Source organism: Pelodiscus sinensis, chromosome 3, assembly GCF_049634645.1.
Source record: "Pelodiscus sinensis isolate JC-2024 chromosome 3, ASM4963464v1, whole genome shotgun sequence".
NCBI lineage: Eukaryota > Metazoa > Chordata > Testudines > Trionychidae > Pelodiscus > Pelodiscus sinensis.
The window spans coordinates 72562759-72584575 of NC_134713.1; the positions used below are offsets into that span (position 1 = coordinate 72562759).

At 38.7% G+C, this 21817-nt stretch overlaps 1 protein-coding gene across 1 annotated transcript in view; it reads left to right on the top strand.

The window, feature by feature from the left end:
• GRIK2 (glutamate ionotropic receptor kainate type subunit 2) overlaps positions 1 to 21817 on the top strand; it is a 621233-nt gene that overhangs the window by 564176 nt on the left and 35240 nt on the right. Inside the window, exon 15 of the mRNA XM_075923935.1 lies at positions 3805 to 4030. Coding sequence (XP_075780050.1) covers positions 3805 to 4030 — 226 coding nt within the window. The remainder of the gene's footprint in view (positions 1 to 3804; positions 4031 to 21817) is intronic.

The window sequence follows — 21817 nt, forward strand, 5'->3', positions numbered from 1 at the left end:
TAAGTAGTCTCATTCTCCTAAGTTCAATGTCAAAACAGCCTGTGATGATTTTGATTGTTCTGGCTTTGGATTCTAGCCATAGCAGACACTGTAAAATAAGTAGTTCAGTAAATACAGGGGAAAATCATTTATGATTTGTTTGAATCGCAAGGTATTTTGTCTGTGTCGAAAGGTTTCCTATTGCGTATAAAACACATCCCAGGTCTCTACCTTACAAATATTAAAATACAGTAAATATATAACTTAGTATTCATTTCTGTCAGTTTTTCTTGGCAACACTTCAGCTCTGATCCTTATCTTTTCTAGGATGAATAGAAACAATACAGAATGTTTATTATTTTATTTGTTTTGCCTTCATGACAATTGAATTCTATAATTCATGCTGTCTTCAGGGGTACATATTTTGGTACATAGTTGAAAAGTGACTTTCACTAATTACTGAGACATTGCACCATCTTCCAATTAGACTAATAAATTGCTCATAAAATGTTCATATATACATAAGATTGTTTTAATGTTCCCAGCCAGAATGCTGTCTCTGACCCCAGACACCACCTATTCACATACTACAAACTACTACAATAATATTGTATAAAATATACTTGTTACCTATCATCTGAAAGCATTGTAAAATACATGTCTTAGCACTGTAAGTGAAGTGACAAATTCCCTGTGTATGATGTTACTAGGACATGTTTGGATATATTTAAGACCAGAAAGCCTAGCCTAGGTAACAATGATAAACAGCTTTGTACTAGACAAAAGAAAGTGGGTTTATCTCAATTTACATTATAGCAGTAATCAAAGCCTTTCAGCTAAAATCCAATGAGGATTATCCTGATCGTGAACCAGAGAGACAGAGAATTAACATGGTTCAAGCAGCCCAGGAACATGCGGGAAACTGAATCCCCACAAGGCCTTCCCGACTTATAAAAACAAAGTCAATCTCTTTATTGATGTAAGGAACAGAAAGAGATTCTTCCTTGAACTGTCACCATACAAAGTAAAGAAACCAAGCAATTTTATCTTTGAACTGAATCTTGGCCTGGCTGGCCAGTAAAGAGCTGACAAAAAAAACCTGTGGGTAAAGAATCCATCTTAAACAAAGATTGTATGTTGCTAAATTTAAGTTTTAATCTAATGTATATTAACTTTAGTTTCCTTGTAACTATTTCTTCCTTTGTCTCTTGTACTTAGCATGACATAATCCTTCTAGTTTTTAAAATAAACTTGTTTTACTTTTACTTTAAACTAGTTCAGTGCTGTGTTTGAAGGAAAGGGCATAGTCACCCCAGAACAGCAAACTTAACATCTTCTTTGAATGCACAGTAGAGGCTGTGCAGAGAAATATCTTTAAGACACTTGGGACCTGGAGTTCATTGATTGTTACCTGCTAGGCAAGGTTTGGGTCCGAAGCTGGAATTTGCCTGAGTTGTTTTCTGGTAAGGAAGACAGAGTGGTATGGCAGAAAGAGGACATACAGTCTAATTATCAGCAAAACTCACTCTCATGGAGGCAGAGAAGTAACAGTGGCTCAAAATTATGGGTATTTCCTGCAGCATGTTACACCATCTTAGACAGGAGTTTTGTCTTAGTTTAATTTTATTCACTACTTTAGTCCTTTTCAGATGTGACTGGGACTTCTTCATAGATGATTAAATCGGTTATCTTGTCCATCTTAGTGTTGAAGTTAGCTTTATGTATTCATTGAGTGCAGGTCTGGCCAAAAAGTTTTGAGGGCCCAAGGTGGCAAGCTGACAGTGGCTGCGCTGCATGGCTGGGTAATTCCCAACCAGGGCAGCAAGCATCAGCCAGGCAAGTGGCCGCCCAGCAGTGTAAGGCTCTGAAGGCACAGAGCCCAACCTGCTTGCTTACCTTGCGCTAAGGCCAGACTTTATTGAGTGTATATAACTGCATGCTGTAATGCTTCAATAGAGAGCACTGACTTCCATTTTTGACAAGTTTTCATCCTAGTGATTGTCTTTCACTTTATTCTTTCCCACCGTTCATTTGGCTTTTTCCCTCCAGCTCATACAACACCAATGTGTCAATAGTTTGCCAAAGTTGTTCTCTGTACCAATTTTCAGTGTTCAGTTTACTCTACGGTGGCTAAAATAATTGTTTTATAGACTTAGGGTAAACCTTGAATGATGAAAGTATTAAATGGTGATATGGCCACTTTGGAGAGTTTTGCAGTAATTGGAAAACATTGGTTTCCCCTCTTTTCTGTATGATATAATCATTTTGATTTCCAGCGAGCTGATGTTCAGGGCTCAAGTGCATTCTCTTAAAATTCTGTAAAATTGATATAAAGTGTTTGTAAGAATAATTTGATTTTTCAGACCTGAAATCAATGAAAAGGAGACTGTTTGTTTCTTCTATTCCATGTCTCCGCATTATGTTCTTATCCACAATCTTTTTCTCCACTTTCACTTTGAAACTCTCTGCAATCAACCCCATATCATGTTTTGGCTCAGTATCAATGAGTTCTTGCAGATCGATGTCAAACCCTTCAATGTGATTAGCATTGGCTACTGGAGTTGGTTCAAATACTTGAATGATAGATGGTCTGAAGTCCCCAGGAAGATTGAAATAAGCCTTGGGTTGTATTTTAGCAGGGATACAAAGTCATCCTTATTCAGAACAAATGTTCCTCTTTCTATTCCATGTCTCACTACTAATTCTCTTTTGGGGCAGAAGCTACAGATGCCAGTCAGCTGAACTTCAGAAAAGCCTGCAATGCCAATCTCTGTCCAGCGTCTCTCCAGAGCCAAACATGCAGCTATGTTTGAGGTTGATATTAACAAATCAGAGACTCCTTGAATAGTCAAATTATACTAATGTGTTATGCCAGATTTCTACTCTTGTCTTTTTGGCTAGGAGTTAACATTTCATCTCACTTTCTAATACATCTGGATCTGAGATGTTTTGGATGAAGGTAAAGATAACACAATGGTGATTTTCATCCCTAAATCTTAATGTGCTTTACAAAAGATGGTGCAGATTATCAGCCATATTTTATAGAAATGGCAAAGTGTCTTGTCTAAGCTCATATAACAGAACAGAAAAAAGGTATAGAACATTGGTTTGCTTTCTCCCAGTCTTAGCACCATGAAAATATACCATTGCTTCTGAATATTCAGTGAATGAAGCTGCAACAAATCAGGGGCATGTCAGACTTATTTCTTTAACACATGACAAAATGGTAGTATCAGTCTTACTAGTTTGTAATAATAACTTTGTCTTAAAGTTCCCCTCCTCAGATTCTTGTTATAGTGTACGGTGGACCAGAAGGCTACCACCTTCTATACCAGAAGTAATGGAATTGTTACAGTCTATTATTCATATACTGTCATATGTTTTTCAAGTGCTTTGAGATCCTTTAGGTGTGAGATTGCGTCAGTCAGTTTTTCAGAAGTGCTGTGTAATTGTTTAGGCATCAAAATCAGACTTTCAGAAATGTCAAACAACCAAAAATATCATTTGTGCGACTTAGAGTCAGGGTGAAATTTTGGCCTTATCAAAGTCAGGGTAAGTTTCATCTATCAATGTAAATGGTGACAGTACTTCAGCCTTAATTTTCAAAGAATCAAGCATGTGAAGAGATGAGCATTTTTGAAGGTTTGTCTAATTATGTTGATAGCCAAATGGGAGCAGATCTCTTCTGGAATTATGTGCCCTATATAGATATAAAGTATTAAATTAATACAATTATTTCTAGTTATCGTATGCTAATTGAGTCTTTTTCTACTTCATCATAAATCTATTCATGTTAATATTGTATTTTAATATTTTATGTTTCAGAAATCAAAAATCTCCACTTATGATAAGATGTGGGCCTTTATGAGTAGCAGGAGGCAATCAGTGCTTGTCAAAAGTAATGAAGAAGGTATCCAGCGTGTACTCACCTCTGATTATGCCTTTCTAATGGAATCCACAACCATTGAGTTTGTCACCCAGCGGAACTGTAACCTAACACAGATTGGAGGCCTGATAGACTCAAAAGGTTATGGCGTTGGAACTCCCATGGGTAGGTTATATGTCAACTATTTGTTCTGTGTTCATTAATCTTAGCTGCAGTGATGGCAGGAAAAAGCTCCGGCATGCAATATTGTTTCTCTCCGTAAAATGCAAACAGTTCATAATATTAACACAGTTTATGGATGTAGTTTAAATTGGAAAAAAGATGTTGTGGTTACCCTAAAAAAGGACAAAGTTTGTGTGTATAATGCCTGTGCTATAGTATGGGACCGCAGATTCAACTTAAGAAAATTCTTTATGAATTCAATTTCTTGTCATGGTATTTTTTTGTATTTATGATATAGTATGAACACAAATTATGTAGTTGTTGTGCAGTGTCTGCATAGGCAAATGTGGATGGCATATATAGTTCTGAGTTTTATAACCATTTAAATACTGAGTTCCCTAAGATTATTGAGGAAACTGTCATAATAATATTTTATAAATAATTTCTGGACAAAAACAATGAAATAAAACTTTCTGTATTTGAATTCTGGAGCTCTGATGGCAATTCCTAGTCCTGAAATCAGATTCTGAGCCGAGTCCCACTGGGCGGCCAGCAGGATCTGACCACACTGAATTTATTGCAGGACTGGGGGTTTAGAGAGACCACAATTCAATAAGCATCTACGCAGATGCTTAAATTCCTTTGAGCTATGTTGATGTACATGAACTGAGGAGCAAGCTCTCAGTTTTCAAAGACATCTTTTTAAATGAACTAAGACATGAGTGCTATACTGAGGCAAAAGGCATATTATGAACATGGAATGATCTGCTTCAGAGTACTTTGTCCTAGTTTTAGTTTATTTTTATACCAAGGCTTTCATCATCTTGACATTGGAGTGAAGATGTCCTATGTTTTTCTCTGATGTGACTTACAAATATCATTTATTTCGTCTGTATTTAAAGCATACTGTAAATCACCATGTGGGGGAAATTATCCACAATACTTCGGTCAAGAAACACTCATACAAGGAAGGTTAAGAAGAAGTTATTAGAAGGTCTTGCAAAGACAAAATGCCTAATACTACTAGGCAGCTTTACCTATAAAGTTTTTTTTTGTAATTTAAATATAACTCTTCAGACATATTAGTAGCATTATAGTTTCAGTGATTGCAATAAGTGAATATGATTGCAACAGTATCCTGTGTGGTAATTATAGGTGTATTTCCACCTTGTTCTGATACTGGGCTCCAATTCCTTGCTACTGTTACCTACTCTAATCACTAGACCTAAATCCCCCATTTACTGGGCAAAGCCTCTGCTGCCCCTGTCTGAGTGGCACCAAATTCCATAAACAATAATGGAATTAGAGATGATACAGTGAGGCAGGATCCTAAAAAAGGTCAATATCCCTCTGTTGAAGATAGTGGGATCCCTATAGACTTTGCATGCCCTGGTTGCTGCCCTGCATGAAAAGAAAAGATCCTTGCATTTACGAGGGAAGTGGTAGATGTGGTATATGTTCGCATTAATAAGTTTTTGGATACTGTCTCATTTGACCTTTTCATTCACAAATTAGAGAGATACAATTTAGATGAAGCTACCATAAGGTGGATGCATAACTGGTTGGAAACCCATTTCCAGAGAAGAGTTATAAGTGGTTCACAACCTAGCTGGAAGGGCACAATGAGTGGGATCCTGCAGGGATCAGTTTTGGGTCTGACTCTGTTCAGTATCTTCATCAATAATTTTTGATAATGGCATAGAGAGAATATTTACAAAGTTTACAGCTGGGAGAGGTTGCAAGTGCTTTGGAGAATAGGATTAAAATTCAAAATGATCTGGGCAAACTGGAGAAATGGTCTGAAAGAAATGGTCTGAAATTCAATAAGCAGAAATGCAAAGTACAACACTTAGAAGAAATAGTCAGCTTCACTCATACAAAATGGGAAATGACTGCCTAGGAATCAGTACTGCAGAAAAGGACCATAGTGCATCACATGCTAAATCTGAGTCAATGTTGTAACACTGTGGGGGGAAAAAGAGATCATTCTTGGATATATATTAGCAGGTATGTTGTAAGCAAAACATGAGAAATAATTCTTCCACTCTACTCCATGCCGATTAGGCCTCAACTGTAATATTTTGTCCAGGACTTTGCATCACATTTTAGAAAAGATGTGTACAAACTAGAAAAAGTCCATAGAAAAGAAAAAAATTAAAAGTCTAGAATACATGATATACAAGGAAAAGATTTAAAACATTTATTTGTTAGTCTGGAGAATACAGTATGGAGATGTGATGATAGCTTTCAAGTTCATAACATGTCTTCATAAGGAGGAGGATAAAAATTGTTTTTGTTAAGCTCAGATGATATGATAAGAAGCAAAGGGCTTAAATTACAGCAATGATAGATGAGGTTGGACATTAGGAAAATCTTCTCAACTGTCAGGGTTGCTAAGCACTGGAGTAAATTGCCCAAAGAAGTTGTAGAATCTACAGCATTGGAGATTTTTAAGAGCAGCTTAGACAAACACCTGTAGGGATGGTCTCGATAACACACAGTTCTGCTCTGAGTGCAAGGAACTGGACTAGATGACTTCTTGAGGATCCTTCCAGTTCTGTAATTCCATGATATGATTCCATAAAAACCAGCCCAACAGGTTCATTGTGCAACATGGGGCCCAATTCTCCTAGTTTATGGAGGTTCGGTTTGCCTTTGATCGACTGAAAAGAGCATTCATCAGAACTCCCATCCTGATTCACCCAAATCCTACTAAACCATTTGTAACTGAGGCTGATGCCTTAGATTTGCCACCAGAATTTTGTCTCAACATGAGAGCCCTCACAAACGTTGTATCTTTTATTCTTGGAAGTTAACCTACACAGGGAAAAATTAGAATATTTGTGTCAAGGAGGTACAAGTGACTTGGAATGTAAGCCAAGAAACTGCCTTGTGGTGTTTAATTCTTTCTGTATTTAGTGAAACAAGATTCTACATTCTTTGTATGGGTATGTCTACACAGCAAATTTATTTCAAAATAACACCCGTTATTTTGAAATAACTTTCCTAGCATCTACACAAGCCAACTGCTTTTTCAAAATTAATTCGCAATAGTGGAGGGCTTATTTCGAAATTGGTAAACCTCATTCCATGAGGAACAGCACCAATTTAGAAATTGCTATTTCAAAATAAGCGCTGTGTAGATACTTATTTCAAACTGGGGGGCCTCCAGCCCTTCCCAGGGTGCCCTGCTGGCTGCTCTGGCCACAAGTTAACTTCTGACCTGATACCCTGCTAGAACCAGCTGATACCCTGAACCAGTTCCAGCTGGTCTTAAATGCTATTCAGTGTCCAATCAGCGTGGACATGCTATTTCAAAATAGCAAAAAGCTATTTCGAAATGCATTTTGTGTCTAGACACATTATTTCAAAGTAAGATATTTTGAAATAACTATTTCAAAATTAGATATTTTGAAATAACGCTGTAGTGTAGACATACCCAGAGTGTATAGAGTTATAGCAAACAAATACAAGGCACAATGGAGCTACCCTGAACACCACAATAATTGGCTAACAATTTGTGTCAAAAGGAGTAACAATATGGAAACATATGGCACCTTTCACAACTATCAGTGTATTTATGATAGAATAGTAAATTTAGCCATTCACTGAGTCATAATTACCAAGAACATACCCAAATGCCTAAGAGTATGTCTACACTTGCAGCCTATTTTGGAATAGGGCTGCAAATGTAGGCATTCGGAATTGCAAATCAAGCCTAGGATTTAAATATCCCACGCTTGATTTGCATCTTCCCGGCCAGGCGCCATTTTTGAAATTTACAAGCCTGGAATAACTGCCCTATTTTGAACTACCTGTTAAACCTCATTGCAGGAGGAATAACTGGTAGTTCGAAATAGGGCTTTATTTCGAATGCCTGTTTCACTGCCGTGTGTAGACCCAGACAGTTATTCCGGGCTTGTCAATTTTAAAAATGGCACCCTGCTGGGAAGATGCAAATCAAGAGTGGGATAATTAAATCCTGGGCTTGATTTGCAAATCCAACTGCCTACATTTTGCAGCCCTATTCCGAAATAGGATGCAAGTGTAGACATACCCTAAGAGACTAAAACTGTCCATTGATCTTCATCTTTTCCAATGTGTACTGAAGGACCTATTCATGCAGGTAAAAATTGTAACACTTAAAAGTAGAATAGCTAATATAGCTTTTATTTAAGTCAAAAAAAGAAAAACAAGCTAATTTTGCACAATTGTGAAAATGTAAATGATACAAAATTACAACGCTTATAGATAATCATATCTATAAAAATGATAGAGTAAACATTGAATTCTGACACATTTAGCTGTAATCTGTTATAAACATTAGAGTTAATGTAAGGCTCAGAAGTTTAGCTTGGATGCTTGTGCATATCATACCACTACTCTCTTACACTTTGGGGGGTCTGCAAAAGTAGACCGGACTTTTTACAAGAATGTGAGATTTTTTGCTTTTCCTGTTTCCATTGAGTATAGGAATATTCAAAATGTAGCTTTTGGAGGTGTATGTTTCCCGTGTCTCTCTAGAACAAGGCATTGAAGGGTTACAAAAGATTCTCTTAAATATTTGAGTATTAATTGATTTTAACAGATTGTGAGTAGTTCTTTAAAAGTATTGGTAGAATTTTGGCTTAACATTTTATAGAAGTTCTAATTTTATCTAGATCTGTTTTTCCATTTTTAATCAGGATTAACAATTTTATCACTTATAGAAAAAAGAGCTTGTTAGACATTTTCAGCCATGATCTGGCTTTCTCAGTCAAAATTTGTTCCAAGTCTCTTTGACTATCCAGAGACACTGGAAGTGAAACAAAATGATATTGATGTTTGAGTTCCTCCTCCAAGAGTCACTGTTTTTGCTGTTGGGCTTTCAGGGGCAGTCTCTCTTTCTCCCCTATTCTTACAATGCTTTCGCTCCTGGTTTCCTATTGGCCTATTCTGTTTATCTCAGTGCAGCAGAGCACGATAGAAAGACTAGGGGGATACTTGGAGGAAGACAGAGCTAAAAGGCACATGGGAAGCAGTGTTCTCTCTAAGATTTTTCATCCATGAGCAGAGTGAGTTTTGTCTTGTGAACTAATATTGAGGTCATGTGCACTTGTTTGGCTGTGTGCTGCGGTGGCACCCAAGTTATAAGCCTCCCCCTTTCCCTCTGCTGCCATGTCCCCCTTCCTCTCCTCTCCCCACATGCTCCCCTGGTGCCTGCTGCTGCCCTCATGCTCACTCTCCTTTGCTGCCCTCATTCCTGCCCTTCTTACTCCCCTCATCCCTCCTGGAACCTGCCCCCTCCCCATCCTCTCTGACCTCTGCACTTGCCCTTCCCTGCCCCCTTGTGTTTATCCCTCCTTTAGCCCCCTCTCCTAACACCTTCCTCTACCCACCTGCCCTGACTCTCTCCTCCACCCTCTGGTGCACTTCCCTGCCCTCCATGTGTCTGCTCTTTTGCTTCACCCCTACAATCCTCCTGGCACCTGCATCTTCCCTTACTCCTGCACCCTACTGGTGCCTCCCCTGTCCCTCACTTGCCATGCCCTCCCAGCACCCACCCCCCTTGCCCTTTTTTCATTGGTGCTCACCCCCTCACCACCCTCTGCCACAGTTCTCATACCCCCTGTGCCCTCACATGTGACTTGCTCACCCACCTTTCTCAAGCCAACCCCTCCTTTCAAACCCTCTTCTCCTGGCACATAGGTGTCCCCTCTGCTCTTCCTTCCTCTTGCCACCATTTCCCCTCCCCTCTTCTGTCCCAGCATCATCCTGTCCCCTCTCCTCTCCCTCCCCCACTGACACCTTCCCGTCCCCCTCATTCCTCCTGCCCTTTCCCCTTATTGTCTCCTCTTGGCCCACTGGCATTTGTCTCTCCTCCACCATGCCCCTCAGTGCCTTCCCCTTTCTTCTCCTGCCTTGGCCCCCTTCTCTGCCCTTTCCTCCCCTCCCCCTCTCCCTTCCTCTTCTCTCCTCCCCTTCCTCTCCTCACCTCCCCCTTCCTCTTTTCTCCTCCCTTCTCTCCCTTAATTATCCCCAACTCCTGCCCCTTCCCTTCCCTTCTGCCTTCCTGACACCTGCAGCTGCTGGGCATGGCATCATGGTGGGCAGCTAGCTGCCTGTGTGCTGGGGCTGGACCCAGGGCCACGGTGCTAGTCTTAGCTGCATTGTGGCTCAGGTCCAATCCCAGCACATGGGGCAGCCTTCCAGGGCTGAATTGCAGCTAGGGCCAGGACTACAGTACTTAAAATAGCATTGTGGCCCCAGGTCTAGTCCTGGCACATTGGGAAGCATGCTCCATGAGCTAGGACTCAAACTGGGGCCACAGTGCAATTTTTGTACCATGGTCCTGGACCCAGCAGCCACCACACAGCTGCAGCCCCAGCTGTTCTTAGGGACAGTGGTACATGGGGCTGCTTCTGTGGTAGGGCAGTCATACCACACGGCCCCATGCCCAGCAGAAGCTGGGGCCACAGCTGCATGACTCTGCCGAGGGGGTGGGCAAGATGGAAATTCTTTGTGCACGCCTACGCAGGCATACACCTTACAGGGAACCTTGATGACAAGGAGGCAGTTTGGTCACAACCAACAGCAGTCTCTATTTGGTAGAATTATTCATCTTAGGAGGGGATGAAAAAGTAGCTTGCACTATGTCAGGAATTTGCTGATCTTGGAACTGTCATGGAGCCATTTTAATACCTCCAGAACAGCCTTACAGATACTGTAAATTGAGTTCTGCTGGCCAGAGCTCCAATGGCACTTCTGGATAATATTTCTTGGAAAAATAGCTAATCCTGATTTAAACATTTTGAATGATGGAGAATCCCATAAAACCCTTGGTAAATTGCTCTAATGATTAATTATTCTCATTAATAATTTGTGCCTTATTTCCAGTCTGCCTTTCAAATTCCAGCCACTGGTTTGTGTTAGACCTTTCCGTGGAAGACTGAAAATCCCATTATTAAATATTTGTTTCTCATATGGATACTTACAGGTTGTAATCAAGTAAATCCTTAATCTCTACTTTGTTATGCTAAATCTAAAGAACCCTTTGAGTCTGTCACTATAAGGAAGATTTTCTAATCCTTTAAGCATTCTTGTGGCTCTTCTCTGATCTCTCTCCAATTTATCAATATCCTTCTTGAATTGTGGACACAGTATTCCAGCAGGGGTTACGCCAGTATCAATTACACAAAATCTCCTATTAGAAATTCCCATTTATACATCCAAGGATCACATTAGGCCTTTTGACTGCAGTGTTCCACTGGGAGCCCATGTTCAGCTGATTTTCTATAACAACCCCACCTTTTTTTCCAGTAATTGCTTCCCAGGGTAGAGTCTCCATCCTGTAAATTTGGCCTACACTCTTTGGGTATGTCTACACTACCCCCCTAGTTCGAACTAGGGGGGGGGGAATGTAGTCATACGGAGTTGCAAATGAAGCCCGGGATTTGAATTTCCCGGGCTTCATTTGTATAAAGCCGGCCGGCGCCATTTTTAAATGCCGGCTAGGTCGGACCCCGTGCCGCGCAGGTACACGCGGCATGGACTAGCTAGTTCGGATTAGGCTTCCTAATCCAAACTAGCTGTACACCTCGTTCCACGAGGTCATTGATAACAATGTTAAACAGCAGAGAGACAAGAATAGATCAATGCAAGTATTGCTCTAGAAACATACGCATTCACTGATGATTCTCCATTTATGATTAAATTTTGAGAGCCATCGGTTAAGCCTGTATTAATCCATTTACTGAATGTCATGTTAATTTTATATCATTCTTGTTCTTTCATCAAAACCTCATATGGAACCAAATCAAATGTTTTGCAGAAACTTAAGTATGTTACATCAACAATATTATCTTCATCGACCAAAGTTTTAATCACATAAAAAATTGTTAGTTTGATGGAATCTATTTTCCCTAAATCCAGATTGATTGTCATTCATTATATTAAATTCTTTAATTCTTTTGTAAACAAGTTCCTTATCATCTTTACTCCTCCATTATTGTGTCAGGGTTACCATGCTATCCAAGCAGGGGTGGGCAATAATTTTTAAAAGGGGGCCACTTCATAAATTTCTGAAGTGGCTCCGGGCTGCTCCAGATGGGGTGGGCCTTGGGTGGAAAGGGTAAGGCCAGGAGCCTTCTCATGCTTCCTTGCCCACGGGCTCTGATTGGCCAGGGAGGTAGGGGAATACTTTGCCCTCCACCCCGAGAGAAATTGCCAGCTGCTTTAAAACAGCTCATGGTTCCCTCTAGATACTGCAGCGGGAGGAGACTTTGCATGCTCTCCCTGCTCTCTGGCTAATCAGGGTCTGGGGGCGGGGGGAGCAAGTCTCTCACCCTGCCTCCTCCCTGCCAGGCTCACAATCAGTCACATCATCTCTTTTTGGATATTGATATAACATTATTTTTTGTCCAGTGTTCAGAAACTTCCTAACTCTTCAAAACTTACTGAAAATCAAAGGTCCTTAAGCCATTTGTTCAGCTCTTTAAAATCTCTGAGATTCAGGTTATCTGAACTTGCTAATTTAAAAATGTCTATCTTTAATAGCTGCTGCTGAACAGAGAACCAGCTCTGATTTGATTTCTCATTGTAAAATTGGAGTAACAAAATGGCAAATCAGATACTTAAAGGAAAGGCATAACTTAACTGTAAACTTGATTTCAAAGGAGCAACACTGGGATAAAACTTTGTAACAGAAATTAACCAAATAAAATGAATACAGCTGGGTAAGAGAAGTGAATCAGGTCTGCATGTTTTATACAAATCTTTAAGGCTGCATCTAGACTGGCAAGTTTTTCTGCAAAAGTGGCCGCTTTTGCGCAAAAACTTGCCAGCTGTCTACACTGGCCGCTTGCTTTTGTGCAAAAGCACTGACGTTCTACTGTCTGAAATCAGTGCTTCTTGCGCAAATGCTTTGACATGCCTGTTCGCGCAAAAGCCCTTTTCCGGAAATGTTTTTGTTCAAGAGGGCCAGTGTAGACAGCTAAAAACTGTTTTGTGCAAAAAAGCCCTGATGGTGAAAATGGCGATCGGGGCTTTCTTGTGCAAAACTGCGTCTAGATTGGCACGGACGCTTTTCCACAAAAAGCGCTTTTGCGCAAAAGCGTCCGTGCCAATCTAGACACTCTTTTCCACAAATGCTTTTAACGGAAAAAACTTTTCTGTTAAAAGCATTTGCGGAAAATCATGCCAGTCTAGATGTAGCCTAAATGTTTGTGTGTGTGTGCATGCACACAAGTGCATATAAATGCAATATATGCAAACCATAAAATTAGCAGTAGAATTTTGTCAGCCGACGGTCAGGGCAGTGAGTCCCTTATGACCGGCTGAAGTTCTTTTAAATTTGTGCTTGGTTCTGTTACAGCAACTGAAGGAGTCAGGTTAAAGCTTAAACAGTTACTATTTATTGTTACAGGGTAAACTTAGTTGTTAAATGCTACTACTGTGTTACAGATAACACAGACACTACAAAGGACAGGACAGAAATTACACTAATAAGTCACTTACAGGTACCATGAAACCCTTTTGGTTCTCTGAGCTCTTATTAAATGCATGCAAAATAGACACCTAGCAGGTATATATTCTCACCCCTGCGTTCCAGACTTGGCGTGGCCAGCGTCTTTCTCTCAATCCTTCGGGAAGAAGTAGGGCGAGGTTGGGCGTCCCACAGACCTCGGGAGACAATCAATACCTGCCAGCAGGTATAGATGATTGGAGCTCAAATGGGGTTGGCAGCGGAACCTCTTTTTATACCCCTTGGGTCATGTAGGCTTCTTCCTGGGCTCAAGTGGCCAATTAGGAAAAATGGCTTTGAACGCCAAGTTTCCCACGAAGGGTGCAAAGCATAATTTACACCTGGGAAAATGCCGGCAATGGGCACCTCTGGTATGTGATGGGCGAAGATTCCTCTCCTGGGACAGTGCAGGCGTGTCAATTACTGGTACTAGCCATCAGGACGGCGGGAGGCCCCGGGTCGTCAGCTAGCCCATTTACTGTCTGGTTTCTGTTTATGGTAGAGTCAGGGACAAGCAGCACACCTGCGTTCCCAGGGCATCAAAGGCTGACTGCCTTTCTCTTGCTCTCTGGGGGTGGGGAACAAGATGGGGTTTGTGGAAAAACAAGATGGGGTTTGTGTCTGGCTACAAATTTATACTGCCATGATCTAAAAATAACATATGCTCATGTCAAATGAAAATAGTATTAATAAAATACACAGTCTAGGACCAGAGCTGCATTGGCTATAAGCTCCAGAAGTCGATATACGCATACAAGTTCAACGCATACAAGAATAAGATCCTGAGACTTTTACATTCTGTTGGTTCAGCAAAGTTAATTTTATTAATTCTGTTGGTTCAGGGAAGTTTATTCCTTTTAAATTTTAGTTCTAAAGGGATATTGACTAAACCACATTAGTTAACATTTCATGTTCTTCCCCTTCAGAAAAATGTACATTATTAGTTATATTGCAGCTTCACATAAATCTGTTTTGACAAATCAATGTATTGACATTCAGGTTACCTGTACACATGTGTGCGCACACACACATTTATTTACTGTTCTCTCCCTGCTCACAAGGAAATTCTACTGAACATTTTTCACTTAAAGCCTTTATTTTTGCTTAATCAGATCCAAGTGGAAGGCTTTTTGTTTTTTAAATTTCAGTCAGCTGTAGAACACATAATTAAAATGTTGTTTGGAGTAAGCACATTTTGATTATAGTGATATTCACATAATTTCATCAGACACAGGATCTAGAAAGAGGTGTTTCACACTCCACTCCCTTAAATTAAAGCCTTCACTGCAGAAAAAATGGTTTCAGGCAATAATTTATGATCTGCTATTTCATACCTCAGGAATATGACTTCATGAATTATTTATATTTATCTAAGCCATTAAATTGCAATAAAGAATAACATTCTTCTTTACCTTAGTAAAAGGTGCCTGGTTTCAAATAGTTTTTAAGCAAACAATGCAATGGACAAATGTGTATCACTGAACTGCCATGTTATATCAAGTAATACATTCTATCGCTCACCTAATTTAAAATTACTTATTCTTTTCTTCTTGAGGTTGATTTGAACAAGTTCTTCTCTTAAACTTTAAGTTTCAAAGTGCTGTGTTTCTCAAACTGAAATTTTTGTTCCATTTCTTTAATGCAGCCTTTCAAAAAGCTTCCTGTTACCATTATATACTGTTCTTGAAGTGTATATAGATGAATTTTATCAGATGTAACAGTTACATATATACATTACTTAATGAGATGAACTTATAAGACAATTGTAATTTTCTTGAAATTTAACCAGGAAATTCCAAGTTATGGAAAATGAAAGAAAAAAATACCATTAAACATTAGGGGCTACGTCTACACTGGCCCCTCTTCCGGAAGGGGCATGTAAATTTCAGCAGTCGTCGTAGGGAAATCCGCGGGGGATTTAAATATCCCCCGCGGCATTTAAATAAAAATGTCCGCCGCTTTTTTCCGGCTTTTAAAAAAGCCGGAAAAGAGCGTCTAGACTGGCCCCGATCCTCCGGAAAAAGTGCCCTTTTCTGGAGGCTCTTATTCTTACTTCAAAGAATAAGAATTCTTACTTCAAAGTAAGAATAAGAGCCTCCGGAAAAGGGCACTTTTTCCGGAGGATCGGGGCCAGTCTAGACGCTCTTTTCCGGCTTTTTTAAAAGCCGGAAAAAAGCGGCGGACATTTTTATTTAAATGCCGCGGGGGATATTTAAATCCCCCGCGGATTTCCCTACGACGACTGCTGAAATTTACATGCCCCTTCCGGAAGAGGGGCCAGTGTAGACGTAGCCTAGGACATTAGGAAATGCCCTGTTTCGATCAGCTTAATCTGTCTCACTCTGTCCTTACCACACTGTCTTTCCAGCTTGCATTGTGGTCACAGTTACAATTTAAGCTAGACAGAGAGATAGGTTTTTATATGGATTTTCTGCTATTGCAGTCATCTTAAATTAACTTTATTTGCAAAATTTGCCTATGGAATGAGGAAACATTGGAGTATATGGCTTGATTTCTGCATCAGTAATATGCACAAGTATGTTACTTGCTTTCCTGAGGTTTAACCTATCTACATTTTGTCTGATCTTTAACAGGCTTGCAGCCCCACTTATTGCAAGAGTTATAATTTGAAAACCCATATACTTTGGGTAAATATTCTGCCCGATTGTCCTGAATGTAGTTATTGTCCATGAAGACAGCTATTATTTGTTGTTGTTGCTGCTGCTGCTGTTTATAATTTGCATCACACTAATGCCTAGAAGGCTCGACTGAGAGTGGGTCTTATTGCTGTCCTTGTTCTGAAGAGTTTACCATCTAAGTGGACCAGACAGATGAAGTGCGAGAGAGAATTATTGGAAAGTCCTTCTATTTTCAGTGACTGCATATGGTCTTAATAATAATATAAGTTGTTAATGTCTAAATCCAGAACCGCCACATTTCATTTTAAATGCTACCACTCAGTGCAATCAGTGTATTAACAAGCATCACTGCAATAAAGGCATTAGATTATAGGATTGTCTCATGGGTATTGGAGGTTATGAGGACAGTGATTGAGGGTGAAAGATAAGATTATGTAGACATCCTTAATTTGGTTTTTCATATATTCTGCTGTTTTCGTTTAGTTTTGTTGTAAATAACTATGAGATTCCACAAAAGGGTTTTTTTTATGCTTTACATCCATCATTGTGAAGATGGAAGTAAGGCTAAAAACATGTAATGTTTGCTTAGGTATATTATTGGGGTTTAAAAACAGCATTAAAAGTATTAGTTTTAGGAGCAATAATGACATTTTTGTCTTCTTGGTCAGCTGAGGAGATACCTCAGCAGCACAGTTATAGAGAGACAGTTACATGTGGAGGAAGAAGGGTTGTGTAAATAAAGTAGCCCAAAATGGATTAATCTGAGCATCTTTAGCTTGCTTGATGAATACCCCTCTTTTCCGCTCTCTATGCAATGTGTAAAAGGGTTGGTACAAATTGCTTTCCCTTTTGAGCAAGTGTCAGGGTTCCTGCCCTTTTCACTCCCCTCAGCATATGTTCAGATCCTTGGGACCACAGTCTCAATCTGGTCAGATGTCTTCACTAAAACCCCTTACAACTAGTCAAAAGCACTGATTCACATTAAACCTAAACAATTAAGAAGATGGTTCCTGTGAAGTATTTGCAGAGAGTTCACACAGAGCTGCATTTAAAAAGACAACTAAAGACATATGAAGTATGTTCTTACATAAGGAAATAGTGTCATTGCCCCAGGATGATTGTTAGGTTGAGAGTAGAAATGTAAGTTATGGAGACTTGATTGAACATTGTTTGTAAAATAGCTTCTATATTTTATTCACTCTGAAGAGCCTGTAGAATTCTTCTAATAAATCACATAGAATTTCAGGACTAAGCCATTTCAAAGGTAAGAGGAATCAGTTTAAAAATTAAGAAAAATATTCAAGGTAGTTCACATTATTTCTGATCCTTCATTTCTTCTATACTTCCTATTTATTTTTTATCTCAAATCTACTGAAAAAATCTACTCTGGAAGATTAAAAAGAATAAGCCACTTAATAAGATTTTGTTCATGTTTTTTTAAATTCTGCTTGTATGTGTGGATTCTTCCTTGAACAAAATTTGCTGTGTGGTTTGTGAATGGTGTATATGTTTTGACTTCTGATTAGATAAATTAAATTTTGAGTAGCATATAGTATGCAGTTGATTAAATATCCTGGATAAAAATCCCAAAGAAAAACAATATTTTCCGTTAGAAAATATTGAAAATGTGCTAGTACTAGAGAACTTCCTCCTGACTGCAAATGTTAAAAGCCTACCTTCATCCATTGTATCTGTTTGTTACATATTACACTCAGCTCTAATGCTGGCAAGAGACTAGTAAGACACAAAACCAACTATTGTGTTGTTAATTTTTGTTTTTGTTTTTAAGTATGGCACCCTGTCAAAATAGGGAATTTGGAAAGTAGCAGCCTCCTTTTTTTGTGTTCCCAATTTTGAAAAAGGAAAACCCTTCTGTTTTCTTTCATATTTCTGTTCCCTTTTCACAGTTCATCTGAGTGTGTTTAGGCTTCTGAAAGCAAACACAGGAGCTCATACTGTGCAATAGAAAATAGAGAACTAATACAGATGTCAGCATAGACATTCTAAGTCTTTTAACTTCATACCTATTCTTAGGAAGGGAATGTATGAGTTCATGATTTTAGATCTCTTAAAGTTCAGTAGAAAAAGCTATAATTTTCTATTTTCTATTTCTGAAAACAGATTCCTTTTTCTCAGTAGAATGTAGAAACCAATATTGTAAAATCTCAACTATATTTTTTTTGTTTCTAAAACTTGCTTGTATATAAAATAATAAGAATGAAACTAGCTGAATTGCTACTAGAATCATTATATGCGCTCAAAAAATAAAAATACACAAAATTGCATTTAAAACAGTTACAATCTAGAATTCCCCCGTATGCATTACTTTTGGGCCTCTTCTATTTTAGCTCATTTTAGGTCCTGGATTATGTACATTTCACAATTTAAGCACATTACAATCTCTGAAAAAGAGAAGTATAAATCAAGGAAGTAGATGAATCACTTTCTGGTTTCTTTACATCACTAAGGCTATGTCTAGACTGCAGGCTTCTTTCGAAAGAGGCTCTTTCGAAAGCATCTTTCGAAAGAGCCTCTTTCGAAAGATCACGTCTAGACTGCAGGCGGATCTTTCGAAAGAGCAATCCGCTTTTTCGAAAGAGAGCACCCAGCGAGTCTGGATGCTCTCTTTCGAGGAAGCCCTATTTACATTGAAGAACGCCTTCTTTCGAAAGAGGAACTTTCGAAAGAAGGCGTTCTTCCTCGTGAAACGAGGTTTACCGCCATCGAAAGAAAAGCCGCGTTCTTTCGAAATTATTTCGAAAGAACGCGGCTTGAGTCTGGACGCAGGGGAAGTTTTTTCGGGAAAAGGCTACTTTTCCCAAAAAAAACCCTGAGTCTGGACACAGCCTAAGAGTACATTGCATTATAAGAATAAATAGGTAGCAGTATATCAAAAAGGAAGACTTTTCCTTCTGTTTCCTGGACCTTTTGTCTGTAATCCTTCACTTTATTTCTACTATAATATTCATCACTTATACATGCATAAAACTGCTTGGCTTCAGTTATTTAGTGTAACTAAAACAGATTAATGTATTTGTCTGTGCCAGCTGAACATAATGCACAAAATTGATGCATATTATATATCCTTATTCAGGTCAAACCATGAATTAAAGCTCATTTCAGAATTTCAACAGCTTCCACAGGGATTTAAATGTTGCTGACGTGTAAAACTATAGTTAAAATATTTGATGGGGAAAATAATCTTCATTGTATGAAGGAGCAAAAGAAATATGTTTGTGAAAGCTTGTCAGAGATTGGTCTTTATAGCTAGTAAAAACTGCACAAAAATAAACTAGAAAATCCTAGTTCCTATTATTAGCAGACTGCCTGAGAGAAGCTAGGTTTCCATTGGGAATTCACTGACAAGGAAGAACTGGAGCACAGTCATCATTAAAATTGCAAATGCTGACCTAATGGTACATAGTACCATATGTGTATCACATTGTCATATAGCATTTTATCATAGCATTTTTATTGACAAGCAGAAAGCTTCAAAGATGAATGTTTTAAGGCTGGAGGTCTATTTTTCTGTCACTAAAAACTACTTTCTATCTGAAAGTATTTAGTGTGTTGCAAAATAGGAAACTCATTAGTTCTAAAATAGTTAATAACATTATTTTGAGTAATTATTGAGCTTGTCAACACTGATTATTAATGATCCAGAGGGCTTGCAATAGACTGACACAAATCTAACTATCAGGTCTTGTTAGAGTGTCTGGACACCTTAGAAAAAAATTCACTGCTAAAAATGGTTAGTGTTTTACATTAAGACTGTGGGGTTGTTTATTCATTAATGTATTTCATTTCCTTCTCCTCTTGTCTTGTCCTTACTAATCCTTCTGCCTTCCATTTATTTCTTGCTTTCACATATTTCGTCTCTTCCACCTTGTCAATTCTAATTTTACTTGTTCTGATTTTACTTGTAGCTAAGCAAATCCTAAGTCAAAGAAGTGAAATTTATGCTTTTACCTTCCGACAGTCTTTCTTTCTTATCTTCCCTGCTTATGAGTTCCAAAGTAATAGGTCAAAAAACACATTTTTTCCTCTCAGGATTCCCCATTAAATTTGACATTTTTTGTTTGTTCTATAGAATGTCATGTCCACACAGAGAGAGGTACCAAATATATTTGATCATAAACACCTTTATTGCTATGTCAGGACATTTTGTTTACCTAAAATGTCTTCAGGCACGGAGCCTCTCAGCTCCCATTGGCTGCTGTTCACTGTTCCCAGGCAATGGAAGCTGCGGGAAGCTGGGTGAGCCAAGGGACATGCTGACCACCACTTCCTGACACTTCTGTTGACCTGGAACTGCAAACAGCAGCCACTGGGAGATGAGGGGCTCTGTGCCTGCATACACTTCAAGTATGTAAAACATCCTGGTAGGCTGAGAATTAAAGTTTGCTCACCCCCCCAAGTAAAAAAAAAAAAAAAAAAAAAAAAGTAAAATGCAATGAACTATCCATAAGCCAACCTTTGTTCATTACTGCATCATTTTTATTTTTATTTTTTACAAAAAAAAAAAAAAAAAGATTGAGTATATCTGGTACTTTTCAAGGTATCTTGGACTAGTTTTATGGAAGCTAACTAGGTGTAAGACTTTAAATTTGTAATTCTAGTGTATACAGAGACCATACAGAGTAGGTGGAATGCTGGGATGATATGCTTTTACTGTCAAGTGCTGTGTAGCAAATGAGCTGTTTCATTATTGACTATTTGAGGCCTTTTGTTTCATAGTATATATGTTCTTGAATAGATTAAAGTGAATTAATGAAGTTTAGTGTGGAGGCCAAGAAGGAGTCTCAGTTCTTGTGTTAGTATTTCTAGTCCTTTGCCAGCCTGGTAAATCAAAATTAGGAACTAGAAGCTTCATCCAGATCTTCCAGGAGGAGAGTCCTTTATTAGGGAATTATTCATATAATACAAATTGATCTGTGGGGAACTACTGAAAAGGACATTGAAAAGGCAGTGGAATTCTCTTATTCTTTTCCATAATGTTGTGTGGACTCTTGATAGAAATTCTCGTCTGAAGCACTGTAACGACTTGTGTGTGTTTGCATATTTGTTATTTAAATAGAGACAAGCCAAATATAAAATATTTACTATTCAGCTTATACTCAAATGCCACTTAGTAAGTAAACTGGGCAGAAAAGCTGACCTTAATGTAATCTGTTATAAAATTCCCATTCACTTTCATTGGGGCCTGAATTTCATTCTAATTTGTGTACAGTAGTTCCAGTGGGTCTGGTTTATCCTCCTTTTCGTGTTCTGGCTGACTTCTCATTCTCTTCCTTTTTTTTCTGAAGACTGATAATTTTATTATTGAGCTCTTAAGAGGATATTAGGCATAGCTGTCTCAGGTGTTTACTAACTGATGTGAGAGATAGAGTAAACAACTGTTTGAGTAAGAATTATCTCACCATTAAGTATAATTAATGGCATCAGATGAAATGGCTAACAGATATAAAATTGGTTAACAGAGTTTTGTTCATTTCATTTTTAATTAATCTTTCCAACTGCTTTAAATAAAGCAATTGTGATGTGCATTTTCTTACACAGAGACCAGCCAAGTTCACATACAACATTGCATTTTTGACATTTTTTGTCGTACAACAGCCAGCAAGAGATTTATTTGAGATATTTACTGTA